General features: G+C 36.0%; 1 protein-coding gene across 8 annotated transcripts in view; it reads right to left on the bottom strand.

The window, feature by feature from the left end:
* Positions 1 to 24303, bottom strand: part of IFT80 (intraflagellar transport 80) — a 107814-nt gene that overhangs the window by 4469 nt on the left and 79042 nt on the right. For 5 of the 8 annotated variants that reach the window (XM_027112969.1, XM_027113013.1, XM_027113004.1 and 2 more), the window contains 8 exons: positions 23041 to 23204; positions 19197 to 19261; positions 17412 to 17547; positions 16809 to 16956; positions 15288 to 15459; positions 11836 to 11925; positions 11573 to 11745; positions 2949 to 3072 (listed from right to left, as the gene is read on the bottom strand). In XM_027112969.1, coding sequence (XP_026968770.1) covers positions 2949 to 3072; positions 11573 to 11745; positions 11836 to 11925; positions 15288 to 15459; positions 16809 to 16956; positions 17412 to 17547; positions 19197 to 19261; positions 23041 to 23204 — 1072 coding nt within the window. Of the gene's footprint in view, positions 1 to 2948; positions 3073 to 3211; positions 3288 to 10775; positions 10862 to 11572; positions 11746 to 11835; positions 11926 to 15287; positions 15460 to 16808; positions 16957 to 17411; positions 17548 to 19196; positions 19262 to 23040; positions 23205 to 24303 lie in introns of those variants that run through there. The other 3 variants (XM_027112975.1, XM_027112984.1, XM_027112996.1) reach the window with 3 other exon arrangements.

Genomic DNA, 24303 nt, shown 5'->3' with positions numbered 1-24303 from the left:
ATTTCCAAAGGGGAAAAAAGGATACTTTGGCGGAAAATTCCAAGTTTCCGTTTCCACTTAGGAACTGGGATTGTAAAAGGGAAAAGTGATCACGTCACTTCCATTCAGTATCTTTACATTAATCTTTGGGTAAATCCAATATACCGAATTTGCCCTATGAAACCCTCAGGTCAATCTCCCTTTTGCTCGTCACTCTTTCCCACTTCAGAGCCTTCCCTCAGCTTAGAACACGGCCATCGCCACACTCTCCCACCACACCCTCAGTCAGCTTCTACTATCCATTCTTTACAGCTCAGCTCAAATAGCAATTGCTTTGCTTAGAAAAATCTGCTGATCCCCCCCCCCACTCCAGGTCAGGCTTGTCATTCATAAAGTCTTACAGCACTATGTACACTACCTTCGAGGCAATTATCACAACTGCAATGAACAATTAACTGTATAATTAACTATCACCCCCATTTGAATATAAGTTTCACGAGGGTCAGTGTTTGCCAGGTTTACTATTATATCCCCACCACCAAGGAGAGTACATTGTCTGCAGGAGGTGCTCAGTAAATACTGAATGAATAAAAGGTAACTAATTATCCAGCAAATGAGCTATCACTTAACAATCTCTTGTTATTTTCTCTCCTGTTTTTCCCTCTTTTTTTCTTTCTGCTAGCATAATGCTTTAAACATTTCCTGTCTCTTCTACTTCTCTTCCTGCACAGAGTATGTATTCAATAGATTGAATGTATTCCTCAAGTGGACTTTATTTGCCAGACTCATAAATTATTTTACAAATACTTACTGAACACCCTTGTAGAGCAAGTATAATGACTCTAATGGGGTTCTCAGAAGATAGTACACCGTGTATGGATCTCAGATTTCCATATTTTAAACTAGAAAGGCCCAAGTAACATTTCAGGGTTCATAAATATGAATGTATGTCAAACTTCACTTCTTATAAACTTTTACGCTATGCGTTGTGAGCCCATTTGAGTTCACCAGATAGGGAGAATAAACTTCTTTTTAAGAATGATCTTTTTCTATTCAATTCTTAGTTCTGAAATAAAGAGTTTATATAATCACAATTTTGGCTAAGATAATTTTTAAGTCAAAGATAATTTTCATCTTAAAATACTGCTGTATGATTTCTAGTTAACTTCCAAATTACATCTGTGAAGAAGAAAAGTGGGAAACTAGAACATAGTGCCATAGGGACTCAAAGTAACCTATATAGTTTCAGGATGAAAAGAAACCAAAATACCAAAAAAAGCCGTGTTGTTCTGATTCTCCCACTTTGAACATTTCTACTACTCTTGTGACTGAAGTATCATATGTTAGTTATAGGTGAATACGTATATAATGAAAAATAAGATATGAATGTTAAGTTTTTAATATCTGAAATATAATTTCCTTGAGGGTAAAAACTATATTTTTTATGTCCTCAAAAGCACCTAATGAGAACACAGTGAAAATAATATTGTTAGTAATGATGATGAAGAGGAAGCAGAGTATTAATCTGCTTAAAAATTACACAATAAAGTAAATTTAAGGTGGGTGCTCATTTTTAACATACTGTCATATTTTCAAAACTGAGACAAAAAAGAGGAGGTGACTACTGAATCTCTGGGCTGCTTAGCACTCAGTGCTGGTGGCTGCTGTCATATTCTGTGAATTGAGAGTATAGCCCTCAGAGCTCCCAGGGAAGCCCTCATAGCCCAAACTCCCGAAGGATCCATTTCAGCAGTAAACAGTTCTGAATCAAACAAAAAACATTTTGTGGAGCTTCTACAAAATACATCCCTTTCCACCAAGAAACCCACAACTTGTGTCTATCCTGGATCCAGATGATAAAGTTGCACTGCGGAACTAAGAATGGCCCCAAAGGCTTCATTACCCTGAAAACTGGTCTGAAGTCCAAAAATGTGGTTCATGACACTCAATATTCTAAATACGGCAAATGGATAATGTTGCCTTTAGTAGGTGCCTTCCCTTTACATCTTCTTTCCTCTTCCCAAGCTTCCTCTTATATATTCTGCCCCCTACGATAAATCAGAACATTCCATTTTATTCTATCCCCAAGGAGGAGCACTCCCACAGTCTATAAGCTCCATGAAGACAGAAGCCATATCTGTTTCAACACATAGCATAGTGCCTGGCCTGGAGTTAGTACTCATAAACATGTTTTAAATAAATGAATGACTAAAAGGCTAAAGGAATCAACTAGTTCACAGAGCTGGGAGCAAGGTTGGCCCTGTTTGGGGATTACAAGTCTCTTGAATCTGCATGGCTACAGGTGAGCTCTATTTCTGCCATTTGAGTATAGAAGGATCTGGGCAGGTGGCCAAAACCTTTTCTGCTCTAGGCGCTGGGACAAACGCCCTTGCTCTGGCTCTCCTGTGTGCTGATATGTACTGGAATGGCTTTTTTCTAACTGGGTTTAGAAAACCTTATATTCTGGTAGGAACTTGAGAGGCAAAGGGTTAGCATTCTTTTGTTCTAGGCGGTGAACTCTACCCAGGCCAGGCACCTTTTGAAGTGCAACTGAGCTCCCTAGATAGAATCTGCAAAGTGGCAAAGTATCCACTTTCTGGCCAGTGCCCTCTGTGCTTATGTATTTCCCCTGGAGCAGAAAGGGCAGCTGGTAGAAGACAAAATTCAGGAGCTAGAAGCCTTCATCCTTGCCATTTATACTGTTTATCTAAAAATATCAGTTAGCACACAACCTTAACACAAATCGAATATTATAAAACCAGACTTGAGTTAATCAAAACATGGCTATAAGAGTCCAGAAAAATATTCAGTAATATAATTACATAGTCAAAATAAGACTAACATTGAAAGGCAAAAAGTAGTTTGTTTTAGAGATTATGGTAAGAATTATTCAAATTTTGTCACATTAGGATGAATAATACATACTTATAAAGCATATACATTATTATCAAATACTGCATAATACTTACACCTTCTGCATACTGCAGGTATCGTTTATTAGTTTCCTGTTTACCAAATGTCTCCAAAAACTTTTGTCGGTAGGCCAGCACTGTATCAACATGTGTTTTGTATTTAACAGCTAATTCAAGTGCCCTACGATGAGAAAGAAAACAGATTATCCGCACTGCTGTGTTAGCCTCTATGGGCAGTGGAGTTTCGGGGTGAAAGGGTGGGAGAGTCTATGTTGATCCCTCCACTCCTCCCTCAATACGAAAGGTACGTCATTCCCTACCTTATCCATCTTGCAAATTCCTATTTATACTTCAGGGTCCAGACCAAACATGATCTCTTCTCCCTGACCAGCTCTCCTTGTAGAAATAAATGACCATTATATCTTATCTGTGCTACAGAACATTTTATACATACTATTATTTCAGCTCTGCTTACAGTGTATTGTAACTATTATGAATCTGTTCCTTCCACTAACCTATACATTTATTGAAGGGAGATCTGGGTTTCATCTCTCTTTGGTGAGTACTACAGAGTGTATGTATCATAAATATTCATTGAAAAATTCATTGAAATCATAATAAAATTCAAGTGAATGAACTCCCTAATGTAAGTGGTTCGACTATCTTGACCATTTTTTAAGTCAGTAATGAATTTATTCTGTTCAATATTCAACTAAATACTGATACCCTAACTTATCCTTATTATTAGTACAGTAAATTAAAAATATTATGAAAATAAAATTTGAGGATAATAAAAGTCTGACAAAATGCCTTTTGCCATTTGATTCTTAGAAAAAGTTAATAGCCATTTAAATTTTATAAGTTAATTAATATCTATCCATGTAACCAAGTTATTTTAAGGTAATATTTTATTTAAATAGCAGACAAGAACTAAATGAATTGCTAAACTCACTGTTATAACACCAAAGGCATAAAATCTATATATTGATAATTTGGAGGGAGATGAAAAGATTCTTCTTCAGTTCCAGGCCTATTTTTGCATGTAGGTTTTGGACAGCAACTCAGCCCGTGATCCTATGCATAACTCATATTAGCTGAGCCAGGAACAGTCTAGTAGAATATAGCTCTCCTACACTGTTCATTGTTATCCTGTTTTAAGGTATGGGAAACAGTCATCATAATAGTCAAAGTACAATATTTCTCAAGTTCTCTTGCTTTCTAATATAACACATGATTTCTGAATAGGCCAGTGATGGTTTATCAGAGCCAACTATTACAAACTTGTTGTTTTAGACAAAACTGGCTACTGACTAGAATTTTTGCAATGTGTGACTGTTTAGTAGGAAAATTTGTTTGATTCTTAGCATGCTTTGGTTTGATGTAAACTAAATTGTCACTTTAAAAAGTATTTTAGATATTATGTATGTATTAATTGACAAATGATAGACAATTGAGATATTAAAGACAACGTGATAAATTATGAATGTAAGTCATGTATAATACAAATGATAATGTCAAAGTTCAGTACAATGATTTCTTACAAAAATATATTGGCATAAACAATATTGCTAAATCCAAGGATATTTGCTACCCATCACAAACTCCTCACAAAGTTCCCTCATTCCTCTGTGACTTTATGTCTTTCAGAGAAAAAGACACACGGAAAAAATGCAGAGGTATTAGGATACAGAGGAACAAAAGTAGAAAACAAGAGAAGGCAAGAAACGATCTATAGAGGCTCAAAAGATGAGAAACAGAAGTAAAGATGCCTTAATTCTTCTAGCCCTCTCTCACATCAGCCCCCTCTTCATCCCTAAGGCTCTGATTCCCGTGTTGTATGCGTGAGTGGAGACTCTGGTGAACAACCTCGCCGGCACCTCAGAAGTTCCAGTTCCCATTCTTTCTTTATGATTGTACATGATGGGGAAAGGAGTTCTCGACTGTGCAAAACTGGAGGTGTTCTAAGTGGGGAATACATAAGCATCTATTCTGGGTTGGGGCTTTTCAAAAATTCCAAAGAGAGACTTTGTTATGGAACATCAACACGTTTAATTATGTAGAAAGGATAGACTATGGTGTCTAATCCTGCATTTATTTTTTTTTAAAGATTTTTTCATGTGGACCATTTTTAAAGTCTTTATTGAATTTGTTACAATATCGCTTCTGTTTTATGTTTTGGGTTTTTTGGCTGCAAGGCATGTGGGATCTTAGCTCCCCGAACAGGGATAGAACCCACACCCCCTGCATTGGAAGGCAAAGTCTTAACCACTGGACCACCAGGGAAGTTCCTAATCCTGCATTTAGATGCTAAGACTTATCTGCTATTACAGTCATTATTATTATTATAAAATACATATTAATTATCTGATTGAAAAGCAATAGCTAAAGTTAAACATTCAAATGATATGCGCTATTTTAAATGTTCTCTAAAAGCACACACTGGGTAAAAAATGTTTCTCTACCACATTTAGGAGGGAATTTACTCCAAATTATCTAAGAGTTATGGGAACAGTATGTCTCTAGCTTTAAAATGGTTATTCAGCAACCAAACAAATGTAACATTAGATTATGGGGCTGGAAAAACTCCATGTATCCTCTCTGATTTTAAACAGAAGGAAGTTACATTAAAAGATGTTATAACTTCAAAATATAATTTTTTTGCATAACTTGAATGAAGCAGAATCACTTTATATAACTGGTATAAGTAGTAAAACTATTTTTATTAATACTTACATAAAGGATCAATATGCATACCTGGAGCTTCTAGTTTCTACCTCTCTTAACTTCAGTGTTTGAAAACAGACTACCACCAAATGTCCAAAGTGAATGTCAAAGAGATAACTTGCATATCTACTACTCCTCAAGGGCTGCATCTTATTAGGTTGCAGGCAATTTTCAAGTTCAAATATAAATGACGGAAGCACAAAGCAGCAAGACTATGCTTCTCAAATAGAATAACCCATATTAACAAAGTAAATCTGTTCCCTTCTAAAGGATTTAAACAAATATAGAAATTCAGGGATCCTAAAAGCAATCTAATATATTTATCATCCAATACTTAAATTCTATCCTTCCAGAATTCTACAGGCCAAGTTGGGAAAATAGCAAGAAAACACAAAAAAGAAATAAGAGAACCTATAGATGAAAAGAAACCTAAGAATGTATCAACCAATCAAAATGTATGAATATTTTATGAATCCTGAATCAAACAAACCATAAAACAAAACATTTATGAGATAATCAGAGAAATAAGCACACTGAATAGAAGTATTGTTAACTTTAAAAGTGTGATCATGATACTGTGGCTGGATTAAAAAAATCTTTAAGATACATACTGAGATATTCATAGATAAAATGATATGACTGGGATTTGCTTTTAAAAATTGTGGGGAGGGATAGAGGAGGAGTAGAGATTATTCACAAACTGATAACTGTTGAAGCTGAGTGATGGGTACATGGAGATTTATTATACTATTCTCTTTACTTTTGTATACATTTGAAATTTTCCATAATAAATAGTTTTTAAATTCCATCTTTTTTGGTCCCTCCTGATCTCTTTCGCTGAATCCTCCTCTTCAACCAGATCATTAAGTGTTGAATTTCAGGGGAAACCTGCCTGCTGCCCTCATTTCTTTTTTTTGTTTTTTCTCTTTTTTTTTTTTTTTTTTGCGGTACGCGGGCCTCTCACTGTTGTGGCCTCTCCCGTTGCGGAGCACAGGCTCCGGACGCGCAGGCTCAGCGGCCACGGCTCACAGGCCCAGCCGCTCCGCGGCATGTGGGATCTTCCCGAACTGGGGCACGAACCCGCGTCCCCTGCATCGGCAGGCGGACTCTCAACCACTGCGCCACCAGGGAAGCCCTGCTCTCTTTTCTTTTTCCTTCTTTAAATTCTTGAGCCACACTCATGGCCGCAGCTACTCCAAAGGCTGATAATTCCCTCAGTGTCTTTCCCCCAATGTCTAGGACCTCCCCTCAACTTCACACCTGTATATCCCACTCCTGCTGGACCTCATGAACTGGATACACAAAGGTAACTAAAACTCAACAAATCCAAATTGTTAGACAGCTTAGTCACCACCCCGCCCTCCCCACTCACCCCAACACAAAAATTTACCATCCAGTACAGCTTCGGTTCTACACAGATACCAAATGTGGGCTTACCCTCCTGATGAAAGACACAGACAAATTAAAGGCCTGCCAGACTTTCCTGGAATATACACAACACTCAAAAATTTTTTAAAAACTCGAAACACTATTCGATAACATAAACCAGTTCTGGAAGTCTTAGTTTATGAGAACAATTATTTACTCACTCCCAGAAGAGGGTAATACATGTGGAGAAAAAATAAGATCATTTTTAAAAGAACACCATCTACATAGATAGGCATGCAAGAAGTCTATTATTAATTAATCAGTCACATAATTTTATCATCGTCCTATGTTTGAATATCTTCGCAGATGGGGATTATTCTACTCTCTAAGCAAGCCATTCTTTGGATTATGTTGGTATAAGCTGAGTCCTATATTGGATCCAAGTATTTATCCCTCTTACTTCTATTTTTTTATGTTAGCTATATCATTTAGAATCAAAATTGTCATCACAGAACTTTGTCAGTTTTGTTCATTGCTATATCCCCCCATGCCTAAAACCTGGCACACTAGAGACATTCAATAAATAATTAAAGAATGAATAGTAGCTACCATTTATTGAAGGCTTACTATGTATCAGGCAGTATGCTAAGAGATTTTCACATGCTATTTTACTTAATCCCGACAACAAACATGTAGTGTTTGTTATTATCACCATTTTAAACACAAGGAAACAGAGGCTTACAGAGCCTCACTAATCTGTCCAAGATCACAGGACTAGTAAGTGCAGAACCAGAAATCAAACCCAGGTCTTATTTCAAAGCCCCCATTCTTAACCACTACATTTGTCTTTGTACCATTCAGCAGCCCTTTTGAACAAGTCATTAAAAATGACCAGACGTGGGACTTCCCTGGTGGCTCGGTGGTTAAGACTCTGCGCTCCCAATGCACGGGGTCCAGGTTCGATCCCTGGTCTGGGAACTAGATCCCATATGCATGTCACAACTAAGAGTTAGCATGCTGCAACTAAGGAGCCCACGTACTGCAACTAAGGAGCCGGAGCAAACAAACAAATTAAAACATAAATAAATACTTTTAAAAAAAAATGACCAGACATTTCACCAAAAGACTGCTGTTGTTGTTTTTAGCAGATCTCCATGTTATATCTAAATATGTCTGGTATGGCAGACATTCAATAAATATCTGCTGAATGAATGAATATGCATTAGGAAGAAATATTCCAACTGGTTTCAGAAATATCTGCAGAATTTGGAAATGAAGACAATACATAAGATTTTTAAGAGTTTCTTAGCAGTTATAATTACTTCTGCTGATTATCTGAAGTCATTCTTATCCAGTCTTTGATATTTATGCTAAAAGTGATGGGAAACTATGGGTTTCATTTAAGTGAGTCAGGGGTCACGAGTGACATGATGATTTCCACTGTGAAAAGATCACTATGAAGAATGGATAGGAAAAGGACAAGGTAGGTGCAGAGAGACCAATGATGATGTTTTATTAAGAAAAACTTGGATCAGGGAATTCCCTGGCGGTCCAGTGGTTAAAACTCCACACTTTCACTGCATGGGGTGTGGATTCAAGCCCTGGTCGGGGAACTAAGAAGCTCGCACGGTGTGGCCAAAAAAAGAAAAGAAAAAAGAAAAACTTGGATCAGCTTAGATAAGGGTGCTGGTAGTAAAGTGGATGAGTGCCAGAGGTATTTGAGAGGGAAAATGGTTGGTAATTGGAGTATGGGGGAAAGAGGGTAAGGAAAATGTCAAAAGTAACTCCTAAATTTCCAGCTTTGGGTAGACTGAAAAGATAAGATAGATTACTCTGGAAGAGAAACAAGTTTATGAGGGAATAAATATAAATTTGAACTCAAACATATGAGACAGCCAATGGAAATGCTGAATAGGCAGGTGGATAACTGGGTTCTGGAAGCAAACATGGGCAGGACAGAGGGCTAGAAGAGAGATGCATATTTGGGAGTCTTAAGTGTGTAAATAGTAATCAGGAGCCTTGAACAACGCTCCTTGACGTTTATTGACTTACCAGGCAGGCATAAAGGTCTACCAGCATTTGACCAACCCATTGGTTTATAGTTTAGATGAAAAACACAAAGCATAAGATAAGGAGATGCCAGGTAGATAGGAGGAACGGAGGAGCACCCAGCATTCGTTCTCTCTCCCCATTATATCTCTTTGTCCCTCTTGTTTTCCCTCTCCCTGAGATCTAATATCTTAAGGCAGAGTCATTTGCTGAAAACTGGAGGAGAGGAAGAGGCGGCACAGATAGCAGGATGTAGGGATAGTAGGGAAGATGTGAAGTTAGCAGCAGAGAATAAGTATAGTCACATGACCTAAGTCTCAAAGGATCAGAGATTTTACAAGAGAAGTAAAGATGGGGGAGGCAAAAAGGACACCAACTGCACTCACACCCAGACCTAAGGAATGTGGAGTCAGAGAGAATAAACTGACTCCATCTGAGAGGACTGGTAGGGAAGGAGTGTCCTCTGGAAAGAGGTAATTTTCACTTAGGTCAAGGAGGTATGAGAAATGTTCAAAGGGCTGTATTATAGGCCATCAATAGAAGCCATCAGAGGCAAATGCTTCACAGACCTGCTCTGATATTTATATACTGTATGTATCTACACCCAATGTTTGTAGAGGAAGTGCAAGGCAAAATGATTAAGAGTACTGCATAAAGATTAAGAGCATGAATATTAAGTACCTACTATGTATGTAGATAATATAAAATGATAAAATGTTTCTGTCCTTCTAGAAGTGTATAATTTGAAAGGTGAAAGGTGACATAAAATTTACACAGATAAATAACAAAAGAGGTAAACATCAATCCTATAAAACAATGTAAGTAGTAGTATCAGCAGTATATATTTTATTGCGGTAATAGCAGAAAATTCAGGTCCTCTTTGATACTGGAAGACTTAGGTTCAAATCCTAGATCAGCCAGCTGCTTATGAGTAACCCTCATCTTCCTCATTTGTATAATGTTGTGATGACCAAATAAGATGATATAAGGAAAGTGTTTAACACAATTCTTGGCACATGATAAGCACTCAATAAATAGAAGCCTCACTATTATTAATGACAATAAAATGGAATTCCTAAGTAGGTTGCAAGCTTTTTAATATAAGGATGACTTTTAAAATATCTGTTATACTATATGGTGTTCAGAGTGCTATATAAATAGTAATGCCTAACATTTATCAACATAAACATTTTCTCAAAAGTATCAGTTGAAAATATGCTGTGAACACCATTCTTCCCTATTTCTCATGGAACTCATGGCTTAGTAATGGTATATACAATTTTCTGTTAGTTCTTTAATACAGGCTTTTAAAAAATTATTCATACTGTCTCTTTCCAAAATAGTTTACTTTAATATTTGTGAATTATGAATAAATTGAGGATAAGAACAATGGTCTATTCATATTTGTAGAACCTAAAACATCTTTCATGATCCTTTGTATAGCCAAACAATGACAACAAATTTGTGAAAATAAAGGATAGAAACAGGGTGGCTGAATTGTATGAAGAGTGTAGATAATTAATGTATAAATTAAATAAAGAGACTATAGTATGTCCATAACAAAATTAACTACCTTTTGTTACTTTTTTAGCCATTTTGTTACTTCTATTCAAGGGGAAGATAGAGATAGGACTATAAAAATTCTAATCTGAGGGGATTATAAGTAAGGGGCCAGTAATTGAAAGATTTATGGGTTATTTTTGAGCACAGAGAGAGACGAAGATGATGAAAGACATTTCAAACCTGGAAAAGTCAACATGCCAGCTTTGTAACACAGTAACTTCAGGTGCATATAAGCACTACAACCTTGTTCACTGAGAGAGACATACCTGAGAGAATGAGTAGAGAAACCTAATATGTCATAGAGAAGAGCAGCCTGCCACTCAGCCTCAGAAAGCAACCTGTCCCAAAGCCTAAGGCAGCGGGGAAGGTTACTGACCACTCCTCGTTACAAATCCTTTGGTATCTCTTCCTTAGCTTCACAAATCTTCCTTGGCTCCTCTCTCTGCCTGTCTGACTGCTTTACCCCAATCTTTCCGCGGATTTCTCTTTTTTTTCACCCATCCCATAAAAATAGTTTATGTCTTCTCACTCCTCACATTCCCCAGGCAACTGCATCCATTCTTCTAGCTTCCATTCATTTGCTGATGACTCCTAAATTGACATCTCTAGTTCAAATCTTTCTTGAGCTCCAGGTCCAATAATCAACTATTATCACTTATCTCTTCACAAATATTTCAAATCTAACATCTCTTCCAAATCTGCTAATATTCTTACCACCATCTATCCAGTTACTGAAATCAGAAATTCTGGAGACATCCTAGACTCTCTTTTCTTCTTCACAGACAACTTCTAATCAATCATGATTCAGAGAAGGCAAAAATCTTTAATGGCAAACTACTCACAAATATAAATGTGAATAAATTCTTATATGCTACTAGGAAACAAGTACAGTGGAAGATGTAATTTACTAAGTGGTCGGTAGAAGAATACACTAAGATCAATCAGGTTTTGGAATTGATGAAAAACATTTTTATTACCTTTCCCAGTTGTAGAGATTAATATTGATCTGAATTGCTTGATAAACAAGGCCAGCCTGAAGAAGTACCATTTCAGCTTCCTGTATGTTCCCACTAAACATTAATATGTGGGCCATTTTTGATTCTTTAGATGGAAGATTTTTTATAGAATTGATGTATTGAACCTTATCAATCTAAAAAAAAGGAAAATATTTGAAGTGAATAGTAACAAATTACGGTCAGAAAAACACACAAACACATACACGTAAGTAAACATTATTTACTTCACCAATTGCTGCGTAGGCTATTTCTGCAGTAGTCATATCTCGATTAGCGACTGCCATAGCAGCTAGGCAAGCCCACATGGTTTGCTCCTAAAGTGAAAAATGAGAACAATTATTTCAACTACAGGGCTGAACTGCCTTAAAATAAACAGTGAATTAAAATAGAATAAAGTTATATTTTAATGAAAAATAAAAAAATCACTGAGCATGGCACTGAAAAACCAATAATTTAATAGGTTAATGATGTGGAAATTTCATTTTGGCTACTTTGTTAAAATATATTAATAACACATAGAGAAAGTTTTGAATAAAGTTTTTTGAAAATGTTCATTTCTAATTATCAAAGGTTTATTTTGAACTTACAATATACTTTTACCGTAATTCAAGGTTATAAGCCCTCCAGTCTTTTTTTTTTTTTTTTTTTTTTTTTTTTAACATCTTTATTGGAGTATAATTGCTTTACAATGGTATGTTAGTTTCAGCTTCACAACAAAATGAATCAGTTATATATATACATATATTCCCATATCTCTTCCCGCTTGCGTCTCCCTCCCTCCCACCCTCCCTATCCCACCTCTCCAGGCGGTCACAAAGCACCGAGCTGATCTCCCTGTGCTATGCGGCTGCTTCCCACTAGCTATCTACCTTACGTTTGGTAGTGTATATATGTCCATGCCTCTTTATCGCTTTGTCACCGTTTACACTTCCCCCTCCCCATAGCCTCAAGTCCATTCTCTAGTAAGTCTGTGTCTTTATTCCTGTTTCACCCCTAGGTTTTTCATGACATTTTTTTTTTTTAAATTCCATATATATGTGTTAGCATACGGTATTTGTCTTTCTCTTTCTGACTTACTTCACTCTGTATGACAGACTCTAGGTCTATCCACCTCATTACAAATAACTCAATTTCGTCTCTTTTTATGGCTGAGTAATATTCCATTGTATATATGTGCCACATCTTCTTTATCCATTCATCCGATGATGGACACTTAGGTTGTTTCCATCTCTGGGCTATTGTAAATAGAGCTGCAATGAACATTTTGGTACATGACTCTTTTTGAATTATGGTTTTCTCAGGGTATATGCCCAGTAGTGGGATTGCTGGGTCATATGGTAGTTCTATTTGTAGCTTTTTAAGGAACCTCCATACTGTTCTCCACAGTGGCTGCATCAATTTACACTCCCACCAACAGTGTAAGAGGGTTCCCTTTTCTCCACACCCTCTCCAGCATTTATTGTTTCTAGATTTTTTGATGATAGCCATTCTGACTGGTGTGAGATGATATCTCATTGTAGTTTTGATTTGCATTCCTCTCATGATTAGTGATGTTGAGCATTCTCCCATGCGCCCGTTGGCACTCTGTATATCTTCTTTGGAGAAATGTCTATTTAGGTCTTCTGCCCATTTTTGGATTGGGTTGTTTGTTTTTTTGTTATTAAGCTGCATGAGCTGCTTATAAATTTTGGAGATCAATCTTTTGTCAGTTGCTTCATTTGCAAATATTCTCTCCCATTCTGAGGGTTGTCTTTTGGTCTTCTTTATGGTTTCCTTTGCTGCGCAAAAGCTTTTAAGTTTCATTAGGTCCCATTTGTCTACTCTTGTTTTTATTTCCATTACTCTAGGAGGTGGGTCAGAAAGAATCTTGCTGTGATTTATGTCATAGAGTGTTCTGCCTATGTTTTCCTCTAAGAGTTTGATAGTTTCTGGCCTTACATTTAGGTCTTTAATCCATTTTGAGCTTATTTTTGTGTATGGTGTTAGGGAGTGATCCAACTTCATACTTTTACATGTAGCTGTCCAGTTTTCCCAGCACCACTTATTGAATAGGCTGTCCTTTCTCCACGGTACATTTCTGCCTCCTTTGTCAAAGATAAGGTGACCATATGTGCGTGGGTTTATCTCTGGGCTTTCTATCCTGTTCCATTGATCTATCTTTCTGTTTTTGTGCCAGTACCATACCGTTTTGATAACTGTAGCTTTGTAGTATAGTCTGAAGTCTGGGAGCCTGATTCCTCCAGTTCCTTCTTTCGTTCTCAAGATTGCTTTGGCTATTCGGGGTCTTTTGTGTTTCCATACAAATTGCAAAATTTTTTGTTCTAGTTCTGTGAAAAATGCCAGTGGTAGTTTGATAGGGATTGCATTGAATCTATAGATTGCTTTCGGTAGTAGAGTCATTTTCACAATGTTGATTCTTCCAATCCAAGAACATGGTATATCTCTCCATCTATTTGTATCGTCTTTAATTTCTTTCATCAGTGTCTTATAATTTTCTGCATACAGATCTTTTGTCTCCTTAGGTAGGTTTATTCCTAGATATTTTATTCTTTTTGTTGCAATGGTAAATGGGAGTGTTTTCTTGATTTCACTTTCAGATTTTTCATCATTAGTATATAGGAATGCCAGAGATTTCTGTGCATTAATTTTGTATCCTGCCACTTTACCAAATTCATTGATTAGCTCTAGTAGTTTTCTGGTAGCATCTTTAGGGTTCTCTATGTATAGGATCATGTCATCTGCAAACAGTGACAGCTTTACTTCTTCTTTTCTGATTTGGATTCCTTTTATTTCCTTTTCTTCTCTGATTGCTGTGGCTAAAACTTCCAAAACTATGTTGAATAAGAGTGGTGAGAGTGGGCAACCTTGTCCTGTTCCTGATCTTAGTGGAAATGCTTTCAGTTTTTCGCCATTGAGGATGATGTTTGCTGTGGGCTTGTCATATATGGCCTTTATTATGTTGAGGAAAGTTCCCTCTATGCCTACTTTCTGCAGGGTTTTTATCATAAATGGGTGTTGAATTTTGTCAAAAGCTTTCTCTGCATCTATTGAGATGATCATATGGTTTTGATGAGATGTCAAAGAATGCAACTACAGGGAACCAGAGAAACAGTGAGTTTCTCAGACAACGCTATTATAGCAGATTGCCACCAACAACCCATTTTAAGGAAAAGCATCTAAAAGTCTTCACAAAAGTGTCGTCTAAGGGAATTAACCAATGTAAAACAAAACAGTTCTGCGGTCAAATATGCTTGGAAAATACTTGATTCAACCAGGTTGGGAAATGTTGATCTAAAGTAGTGAGTGGTTCTTAACCTTAGCTGTACAAATAATCTGAGGAACTTAAAAATATGCCCAGACTCACTGGATCTAATAAATTAGAATCTCTGTGGGGGGTAGAACTTGGGAATCTGACTTTTAAAAAAAAGTTCCATAAGAGGTTTTTATATGTACCAGTAAGAAGAAACTACTCACTTAAAGTATAGCTTCTTCAGAGAATAAATCACACAACACCTATCTCTCTGTATCACGCATGCCTTCACTTATTAAAAAAAAGATGTGATCCCATTTGCAATTTTTCCCGCCCTTAGCTCTTACTATTTCTCATTTTGCACAAAGATATTATATAAACTAATATACAATATATACACAACTATGGATCTGAAATGTAAAGTACCTTAACAAAACGACAAAGTCTTACAGCATCTTCCCATTTTGAACTGCTTACGTATTCGTGGAGAATAGCAGGATATGGTGATATGCTGATGTGAATCAGTGAGCCATCAGCTCTTCTTATAGTTACCTGATTTCCAACAAAACTCACGATATGGGGATTTTTACTAAATTCACTGTTGAAAAAAGGAAAAGTGCAATTTATATTCTAAGCAAAATTTTTCATATATATTAAATTTGGGGAGTTGACCCCTGACATACATATGAAATCTCCAACCTCCAAAATGCACTCCCAAAAAAGTAAACTCCAGGGAGAATGTATGTATATTAAACAAATATTTGAATCTAACTAGCAAAATATACAAACTAGCAAAATATACAAACATTTTAACATGGCAAAAAATTATTACATTTTTGAGAACTATGCCTAAAAGCATTTGAAGTGATTTTTTCTAAGTCCTAAGGTAAATCACACAAATGATTAAAGCACTTAGCTTCAGCTTTTAAAAGTATAAACATTAAAAATTAAGCTGATTCCAGGATTATTTTCTCATAATAACAAGAGGTGAACTTTAAAGAGACTAACTTCTCTTCATTAGTTAAAAAATTTTTTATAGAATACCTCTCTGGTTTTGCTAATGTTGTGAGCTTGAATATTAAAAATGAACTCAAAATAGATTTGAAAATTAAGCTAAGATTTGGAGTTGAGAAGCCTTTGTATACCTAGTTCGTCAAGAGTGAGAGACCTCCTTGCTATTTCTTAGAGAATTTAGGAATATAAATGCATTTGATTTTCTGAAGACTATAAAAAATTTTAAAAGCTTTTCAGTATACATTTTTCTATATTTAATATTAATTTAAGAATTCAATTCTAGAAAGACATACATTCCTGAAAGTCTCAAGGTCAATGATAATCTGAGAAAGAGTAAAGGTTGTCACAAAGTTATATATCACAGAAAAATCTTAAGAGTGCCTATATTAAAATAACTAAACCACACTGAAAAAACGACCTGAGTTACCATTAAACAACAGTAAACCTGAAAATTATATCCATATAAGGAAAAATTATATTCATTTAAGGAATAAATAAATAAAATAGTATCATCTGACCCTTTCAACTTGATTCCATCACTTAAATCTCATTAAACTAGTCTTAGTTGAACAATTTTTTTGTTTGTTTGTTTTGTTTCTTTTTTTTTTTGCCGTACGCGAGCCTCTCACTGTTGTGGCCTCTCTCGTTGCGGAGCACAGGCTCCGGATGCACAGGATCAGCGGCCATAGCTCACGGACCCAGCCACTCCGTGGCATGTGAGATCTTCCTGCACCGGGGCACGAGCCCGTGTCCCCTGCATCGGCAGTCGGACTCTCAACCACTGCGCCACCAGGGAAGCCCTAGCTGAACAGTTTTATTTGGTTGACTAAGTAAAGTGAAAAACATCTTGCAGGACTTAAATTAGAGGCAGAAACACAACACTCTGTTAGTTTTATTTACAACAATAAACAATCCTATGCAGTAAAATGTTACCTTGCATCCCTTTCATATAATGTTTTAGGCAAAATGTCTCTGTCCACATAAACCGTATTGGGGTAATACCACACTGTAAATCGAGTATCTTGAAGTCCACAGAGGATGTTGCATGTATCACTCCACGCCAGAGTATGCACCATTGTTCCTTATTTTAAAAAGAATGTTAATGTACTATTAGTTCCATTATGTAAGTATTAAAAATACACCTTTAAAATCAGCAGATGTACAAGACCCTAACTAATTGCTTGTAGGTATGACTATTTTCTGATCATATAATGGTGAAAACGTACAAAAATTCACATAAAAAGTTATGGAAATAAATTTGAGTATTTTACCCAGAACCATTATATTTTTAATCTGCATGTCTTTCTTTCAATGCCAAGTTAGCTGTAGCAGCTAAAGACTTGCTGTTAAAATGGAATTAAGTAGCATTTCATAAGAACATACTTATGAAGTAACATTTCGTAAGAAATGTTATGAGACCAAAGCATTATTCATAGATTCATTCAAGCAAGTAAGCTATTTAGTATAATATACGACAGAGTAGATCTAAGACAACTGAAAGTCATCAAAAATTTAAATGTATTACAATTATTTTACCAAGTTTGATAATTTGTTCTTCCTTCCCAAATCGTTTCACTGAAGTGATACAGAGATCTCTATTTTTATCAATGAAAGCAATTTTTCTATCATTGGTAAGTCCCTTTTGATCTAGAGCAATTTCCAAAATTTCATTCTAAAATTAAAAAAAAAAAAGAAAATTCTGGGTTAGTTTTAGTGCTTGACATTAGATTGTTTTAATTGTTTAATTATAAGAACATTTGTTTATTTAAAGATCAATTAAATATCACTTACCTACTCATAATGATAAAATGTCCCTGTTAAATAATTTAACTGCTAATATACTAATAATTCAAAAGCTAAAGTATACTTTTTTTTTAATTTACAAGGGAAAGATGCCTGTTAAAGCACTATAAAATAATGTATATTTTGAAATTCTGTAAGCTGAAACACATTTCCATGTGCGTCCATCACTTGGGCACAAGTTAAACAAATTCTGATACATCCATAAAATGTTATACTATATGGTGGGAAGAAAAAGGATTGGGAAAGCACTTTATGTATTGATATGAAAATATCTCCAGAAACAGAGTGTTGTGTGAGAAAAGCAAAGTGCAGATATATATGTTATATTTTTGTAAAAGAAGGAGAAAAGAACATATATCAGTTTTGTCTGTGTATGCATTAAAAATTTCTGGAAGGATATAAGGAGATTAATAGTGATAGTTACTTATTTTGGTAGAAAGGAACTGTATTGACAGGTATAGCAGGCATACTTTTTCACTTTATGCTTGTTTATGCTTTTCTGTTTCTGAACCATTGAATATATTTGTTATTTAACTTTAAAACTAATAATTACAAAAAGAAGAAAATAAAAGATAGGGTAACACTTCACTGGTAGCACTGAACAATAAAGTTAAAAGCATCTTTAAACCCTAATACATCATTTATTAGAAGGATAACTCAATAAAATGTGCTCATTTGTTTATTTTAAGGCTAAAAATCAGAAACCAATAAACAGTTCACAATTCAGGGTCTTTTTGTATTTCTATAGATTTTTTTTTTCCAGTTTAACTACAGTCTTAAAATCTAAAGAAAATGTTGGCTAAGAACAGGTCAATGGGGACTTCCTTGGTGGTGGCGCAGTGGTTAAGAATCCGCCTGCCAATGCAGGGGACACAGGTTCGAACCCTGGTCCAGAAAGATCCCACATGCCGCAGAGCAACCAAACCCATGAGACACAACTACTGAGCCTGCGCTCTAGAGCCCACGAGCCACAACTACTGAAGCCCACGTGCCTAGAGCCCGTGTTCCACAACAAGAGAAGCCACCGCAATGAGAAGCCTGTGCACCAAAATGAAGAATAGCCCCCGCTCACTGCAACTAGAGACAGCCCATGCTCAGCAAGGAAGATCCAATGCAGCCCCAAATAAAAATACATAAATAAATAGATTTATTTTTTTTAAAAAAGAACAGGTTAATGGGAAAACTACAAGCTGTTTTGAAGTATAAACACATTTTTATTTACTGATTCTATAGGTGCTAAAAGTTTAATCAAGATACAACATTTTATTGAAAAGCAGTGAAGAGCCTGAACAAAAAAACATATAAGTCAGATTCTTTTATTCAGTTAATTTGCAAATATAGCTTTCTATTACAGAATTTACTCGTGTTTAGTCTTTATGATATTTTAGGCAAAATACTCTATATAGAACACACACTGGTTTTAAATATAAAACTAATTTCCATGTTTTCCTCCTTAAAATGAAAACATTAATTAAAAAAAAATGGCTATTTACATTAAAAATAGCTAATATCCATTACCTTATGAGAAAGAAGCTTCCCATCTCCCAGTGGTTTTCCAGTTGATGCCTCAAAGAGGAAGATTACTTGAAAAAAAGTAAAGTATTAGTTGATGTATTACATTAGAATTTTTATTAGTAAATTTCTATGGACTTATCATAATCCTAATGAGAAATTATTTAGCTCTTCGGACCACAGCATACCTATAGCACAGAAGAGCAGCAGCCTCAAATTCCTACTTAGTAATGAGGTCATATTTCTTAGTGGAACTGAATACGTCTTCCTAAAACATACATTCCCTAATTAGAATTGTTATTAATGGTATGGCATCACCGCACCACACGATCAACAGTGGCAAGTCCAAATCTGGATGTAGTTTGTAATTTTCATAACTCTGATTTAGACCAACATAACCCAGACAATCATTTTACAAAGGAAAAATATGTTGAGTGCATACTATACAACCATGCAATGTGTTATGTACTCTTCAATTCCCTGTGGTCGGTACACTAATGTGTAATAACTGATTTGTGTGGTCTTTGTCTTGGGTTCCTGACACAGGTCTTCGTCAACCCTTGGAATTTTCTGAGTGATAGGAGTGTCTTTGTTATGCTAACCGAGAGACTCTTGGTGATTCCCTAGATAGCTTCAGGATAGGGGCTGGTCACCTGAAAGACCAAGCACGTGATTATAGAGTTTGGACTTTCAGTGCCCTGAAATGGGAGGGGAGCTGGAAATTGAGTTCAATCATGTAGCCTATTACAACTTGATGTTCAGCCTCACTACACGATGCAAAGGCTCTTGCATGGATCACCAATGACCCCTATGTTGCCGAATCAAAGAGTCTATTTTCAGTCTTCAAGAATCCACTTCTAGTCTTGACCTCCCAGCAGCACTGGATACTCCTGATCATCCTCTTTCTTGAAACTCTTATGTGGGCTACAAAAAACACTGTTTTCTCTTGATTCTCTCCTATTTTGGACCATCCCTAATTCTCTTTTGCTAGTTCCTCCTCATTTGGTGATCCTTTTTCCTAGGTTTTGTTTTAGGTCACGTTTTCATGCTATATACTTTCCTGGATTATTTTCATGACATCAATCATTATCTAAAAAATGATAATTCAAAGTTCTCTGTTTCCAACCCCATGTTAGATGTTCTGAGTAGGCCAAGTTGTAAAAATTACAGTAGATATTGTATTGAAGAAGCCAGGAACAAAAACTGTCTCTGTCCCTTTCTCTGTTTCACCAAAGGCGTTCATAATTCTTTCTGGTTCTAAAATTCTATGAATTATGAAAGGATTAAATAACAATTAAATAATAATGAAATATGTTTCAGATGTGAATTAACTGTAGAAAAATTCAGAATAAGGTATATTCAGTTGGAAACGTACATACTTTATTATAGTTTCTATCTAAAATATGTGGTGTTGGGACTTCCCTGCTGGCGCAGTGGATAAGACTCCGAGCTCCCAATGCAGGGGGCCCGGGTTTGATCCCTGGTCAGGAAACTAGATCCCACATACATGCCACAACTAAGAGTTCGCATGCCGCAACTAAGGAGCCGGCGACCCACAACTAAGGAGCCCTGGAGCTGCAACTAAGGAGCCCGCCTGCCACAGCTAAGACCTGGTGCAACCCAAATAAATAAATAAATAGATAAATAAATATTTTTTTAAATAAATAAGTAAATAAAAATAAAATATGTGGTGTTGAATAAGAAAAGTATAGAAAGTTCATAGTGATCACTGGGATTTTCAAATTTAAGTTTACTGAAGACAAAAATCTGACTTCCAAATTATTATTATTAACGATTACACAGCCATCTTGAATCTGTCCACTATCTAGATACTACTGTATTTCATTTCATTCTCTTTCCTCTCATTTAGCCAGAAAGGAAGTCATTTAAAAACAAAACAATTACCAAATGTCCTCTCTCAGACAAAGCCTAAGGCATAAAGAGAGAGAATAGCTCTACTTAGGAGAATTATATTTCCTACCAGTATGAGAGGTGATGCTATCTGAAAGTACTGAAAATTAAAAAGTGGGACAGTTTTCTAGCTCCTGAATTAGGTCTTCCATGGCATGACCTCACAAAATTAATAATCAGGTCAGACTTTTTTTTTTTGTAACATGTCACAGTAATGAACAATGTTTGTTCAGCAATATTTATTAACAGAGAATAACAATTATTTACTATCTTTCCACTAGGCTTTAGGGATATCTCACTCTCACTCTTACCTCATTGGCTCCTCGTCCTTTTACCCATCTCTAAATACTGATGTGCTCAGTCACTGGTCCTCTTCTCTGTCTATACTCACTTCCTGGGTGATTTCATGTAGTATCGTGGCACCATCTACACACCAATGACTCCCACATTTATATCTCGTCCCCAACTCTCTCCTGAGCCCTGGACTTTATCCTGTTGTTTCCTCTCCAACCCTGCTTGGATGTCTAAGAAGCATTTAAACTTACTATGACCAAAACAGAACTCTCTGGGTTTGTGGACCTCCTCTAAACTTCCTCGTTCCCCATCTTTCATCTCGTTCATCCAGGAAAAACCCTAGGGTAATATGCTTGCCTCCACTCTCTCATGCCAACATCTTTACCATGGCCAAGTCTTTACATGATCTGGTTCCTACTTATCTATCTCTCTGTCTTCTCCTACCACTCTCTGCTTTGCTTGTGTTGACCTAAGTCCCATGGCCCTCCAGCAGTTCCTTTTTTTTTTTTTTTTAATTTATTTAATTAATTTATTTATTTTTGGCTGCATTGGGTCTTCGTGGCAGCATGCAGGCCTTTCTCTAGTTGCAGCAAGTGGGGGCTACTCTTCACTGCGGTGTGCAGGCTTCTCATTGCAGTGGCTTTTCTTGTTGTGGAGCACAGGCTCTAGGCACGTAGGCTTCAGTAGTTGTGGCATTCAGGCTCAGTATTTGTGGCGCATGGGCTTAGTTGCTCCACGGCATGTGGGATCTTCCTGGACCAGGGCTCAAAACTGTGTCCCCTGCATTGGCAGGCGGATTCTTAACCACTGCACCACCAGGGAAGCCCCTGGCAGTTCCTTTTATGTGCCAACAATTCCCATTTGCACCTGCTTGTCCTATGGTCATTCCCCTCCCCCACCTCTAGAATTCTCCATTCCCTCATCCTGCATTAATTTTCTTCACAGCATGTATCCGTGGCTGACTATATTTGTTTGATTTGTGGTCTTATGCACTATTGTATCCTCAACTTCTAGAAGAGTACTTGGCATACAGTTAGCACTCAATACTATTTGTTGGATACATGTTCTGATACAGCATTGCCTTAAAAAAATGGTTTCACTCTTCTATGGAATTCCAAAACACCTGACACATTCATATTTATTTATAAACACTAATGTGGCCTAGATTTTTATATGAAAATTTAAAATTATTCATAACTTTCTTCTACTTCATTAGTTTAAAAATATGTAAACATAAAAATATGAATATATATAAGCAAAATAAATAGTACAATGAAGCACAATATTTACTATGTTACTAAATAAAGAAAAAGGAAATAGTTTAAAAGGTCAATAAACTTAAAAATTAACATACATTTTTAGGACACACAGTCTTGAATTCAAACTCTATACCAACAGCTACTGAATATATAAGATTTATTCCTTACAACTAAGCTTTGATGCTGTGACAATATCTATTTGTTCCATCAGTTGGGAATAATATGACAACTTTAGTTCTTTAATTGATTCACACTTAGGAAAAATTAGGAAGCTCATAATTCTTTCATATAAAGTTAACATAATAATAGATGAGAAAATGAAAGTTAATTGATGAAAATTTTACAGTGTTAACAAATTTCATGGAAAATTATAAAAATGCACTTACTTTTTTCATCAGCTTTGTCTTTTATTGCTATGGTATCATTACTCAGAGAGACCGTCTGTGCATTTAGAATATCTGTTCTCATTCCAGGAAATTTTGGAGAGGAAAGGAAGCGCCCGTCATAAGAATATAAATAGATACCACCACCATCTACAAGAAGAAAATGTCTAAAAAATAAAGAATAAAAATATATTTTCAAATAGGAGTTTACTATAATTTCATTTTTATATTAGAAAATAGCTTATGCTTTGGATAAATCTTACAATTAAAACAATAGTAAAACATAAATATATAAAGAATGAAATATAGCAACCTGAAAAGTCAACATTGGTTGTTTGGTTTGTTTTCTAGGTTTTTGCTTTTTCATGGAGGTAGGAGAAGGAAAAATGAAAAGGCCCATTAATATTATAATTGTAATTCATTTCCTTCCCTAAAGAAGCATCTCTATACAATGGCAATAAAAAAATCGTGTAATTCACAATTCAGTGATTTTTTTAATGTCAGATGCTATTTGTTTCATGAAACAGTATTAGTACATATTTCACAGTTAAAGATTATGGTAAAGGGTTTCCCTGGTGGTGCAGTGGTTGAGAGTCCGCCTGCCAATGCAGGGGATGCAGGTTCGTGCCCCGGTCCGGGAGGATCCCTCATGCCGCGGAGCGGCTAGGCCTGTGAGCCATGGCCGCTAAGCCTGCGTGTCCGGAGCCTGTGCTCCGCAACGGGAGAGGCCACAACAGTGAGAGGCCCGCGTACCACCAAAAAAAAAAAAAAAAAAGATTATGGTAAGGATCATTAAAATTAAATTACAGTACTAAATTAGATTAAATACTTGTTAAAGTCCTAAACAGTGAAAATTACTCAAAAATTAACATCAGAGCCAGCATTTATTAAAATAAGATGTTTTGACTTTAAAACAATATGGTAACCATCAGTAAATGTGTTCATATCTAAAAACACATTTTTTGTATCAGGGACTTTGGTTCATTTGCTGTGTTGACCGCTCTATTCAAGGCATAGGGTCCTGTATAGTTTATTTTTTATTAAGTCAAAATGTAAATATTTTATGGCTGCTATTTTTTTCTTTCAAAATTTATGAACATTGCAAAAAATAATTCAAACAATACAGAGAAAGCAAAAGATCTCCTGCAATCTTCCTACTTCCATAGAGATAACTTATGGCAAAGTATGGACACACCTTAACTTTACTTAACTCATTCCTGACGGACACTTATTTTATTTCAAATTATTCATTGCTTTAAAGAATGT

Source organism: Aethalodelphis obliquidens, unplaced genomic scaffold (assembly GCF_003676395.1).
Source record: "Aethalodelphis obliquidens isolate GAN/ISIS:26980383/991018 unplaced genomic scaffold, ASM367639v1 scaffold1, whole genome shotgun sequence".
Classification (NCBI taxonomy): domain Eukaryota; kingdom Metazoa; phylum Chordata; class Mammalia; order Artiodactyla; family Delphinidae; genus Aethalodelphis; species Aethalodelphis obliquidens.
The sequence above is the reverse complement of the archived record's forward strand: the minus strand, read 5'-3'. Positions and strand labels throughout refer to the sequence as shown.